The sequence below is a fragment of the Cebidichthys violaceus genome, unplaced genomic scaffold, assembly GCF_023349555.1.
Source record: "Cebidichthys violaceus isolate CVI_PGR_0920_01 unplaced genomic scaffold, fCebVio1.0.p SCAF_640, whole genome shotgun sequence".
In the NCBI taxonomy this organism is placed as follows: Eukaryota; Metazoa; Chordata; class Actinopteri; order Perciformes; family Stichaeidae; genus Cebidichthys; species Cebidichthys violaceus.
In genome coordinates, this window is record NW_027176862.1 from 20,001 (window position 1) to 21,511 (window position 1,511).

Here is a 1,511-nt window from a genome sequence, read left to right on the forward strand (position 1 = left end):
CGCTCAAGTGAGGCATTACAATAATTCAAGATTTTCAGGTCATGTCCACTACAAAATGGACTCACCTCCATATTGTCGGACCCGTCCTTCACTCTGGGGGACTGCAGAATGGACATGACAGATTGTCAGGATTAAAAACATGCAATTCTCCTTTTATCCCCCCAATGTATGGACTGATGGAGTATTGTAGGATTGAATGAATTTGACACAAGGGGACTTTAAACGCAGGGCTTAACTGAAATCACAGTTAAGATAACAGACAGTAAAATCCCACACCAAGACATGAATTGAGTGTGAACACATGTTGGAGAATAAATTCAAACAGGCGATCTGAGCAGGTGTCTAGTCTAGTTATTCTCGACTCTCAGGTCTACAGATCATGACAGATTACTGGAGTATCCTAAACTTGCACTCCACTGACATTGAGGCAGGAGACCAAAGCAAAAGCACACTACAGCTTGGATAAGAAATGTTCAGACTAAAAAGGTCCACTAGCACCATCTGCTGGCCATAAGGGCGCTGTGCGCAAAGACAAACAGGAATAGTGGCCTTATAAAGTAAACTGAATTGACTGGTTGAAGACGCTGTCATGACCTCATTGGAAAATGAGTCTCACCCGCAGAGCTGCCACAGCAGCTTTGCCCTCCTCGCTCTCCTCGTCCAGCTCGTCATCGCTCCACTCCCAACCGCCGTCCTCCGTCTTGTGCAGACGGCCGCTCGAGCCGGGGACACGACGTACCTGCACAGTGCATTAAAAAAAAAAAAAAAAAAGATGCAACAAGATCCAAGTTTTGAAACTGGGACACACCCTAGACAAGCCGGCACACCTGTGCAGAGCAACACAATGTCAAAGATGTGTCATCTTCGACTAGTGTGTATTCGCGGTGTATTAGCAGTGACTAACAAACCTTTTTGGATCGCTCTGTTATTGTCGGACCTTTGTGTAGAAGCCTCTCCTGCAAGTACTCATTGTTCTGTAACAGAAAGACAAACAGTAATTCCAGGATCTATGAAGATTCTCTCTGAAACACACACACAAAAAACATTTCAGTGTATTTTAATAATAGCGATGTACGGCTCACTTTGGCTTTTGTGAAGAACTTATGCTTCAGCAGCTCTGCTGCAGTTGGCCTAAATAGGAAAAAGAGACACAAGGCTCTTCATTATGTTCATTACACAACTTCTAATGTAAAGAAAAACAAGCGCAACTTTAATCTGGCAAAAAAAAAGAAGGAAAAAAAGAAAAAAAGAGGGTTTTAGCACCAACTGACCTTTTTTCTGGATCCTTCTGTAAACACAGAGAGAGCATCTTCCTGAAGGACTTGCCATACTTCTTCACCATCTCCTTGTCTGTGATGCCCGTCTCCAGACAGGGAGGGTCATTCTGCAAAGTCAGCATCAGCACCTACGGACACGTAGAGAACAAAGAACGGCTTCAGGGAACTGAGTAAACCTTTATCAAAGCCACTGTAGACTGGCTTGAAAGAAACAAATGGACTCCAAACGTTTCT

The 1,511-nt window shown here is 43.9% G+C and overlaps 1 protein-coding gene across 1 annotated transcript in view; it reads right to left on the minus strand.

The window, feature by feature from the left end:
* Nucleotides 1–1,405, minus strand: part of LOC137890453 (serine/threonine-protein kinase OSR1-like) — a gene marked incomplete at its 5' end in the record, with an annotated part of 6,376 nt that extends 4,971 nt beyond the window's left edge. Inside the window, 5 exons of the mRNA XM_068734530.1 lie at nucleotides 66–101; nucleotides 617–739; nucleotides 909–974; nucleotides 1,083–1,131; nucleotides 1,272–1,405. Coding sequence (XP_068590631.1) covers nucleotides 66–101; nucleotides 617–739; nucleotides 909–974; nucleotides 1,083–1,131; nucleotides 1,272–1,405 — 408 coding nt within the window. The remainder of the gene's footprint in view (nucleotides 1–65; nucleotides 102–616; nucleotides 740–908; nucleotides 975–1,082; nucleotides 1,132–1,271) is intronic.
* Nucleotides 1,406–1,511: the final 106 nt, after the last annotated feature.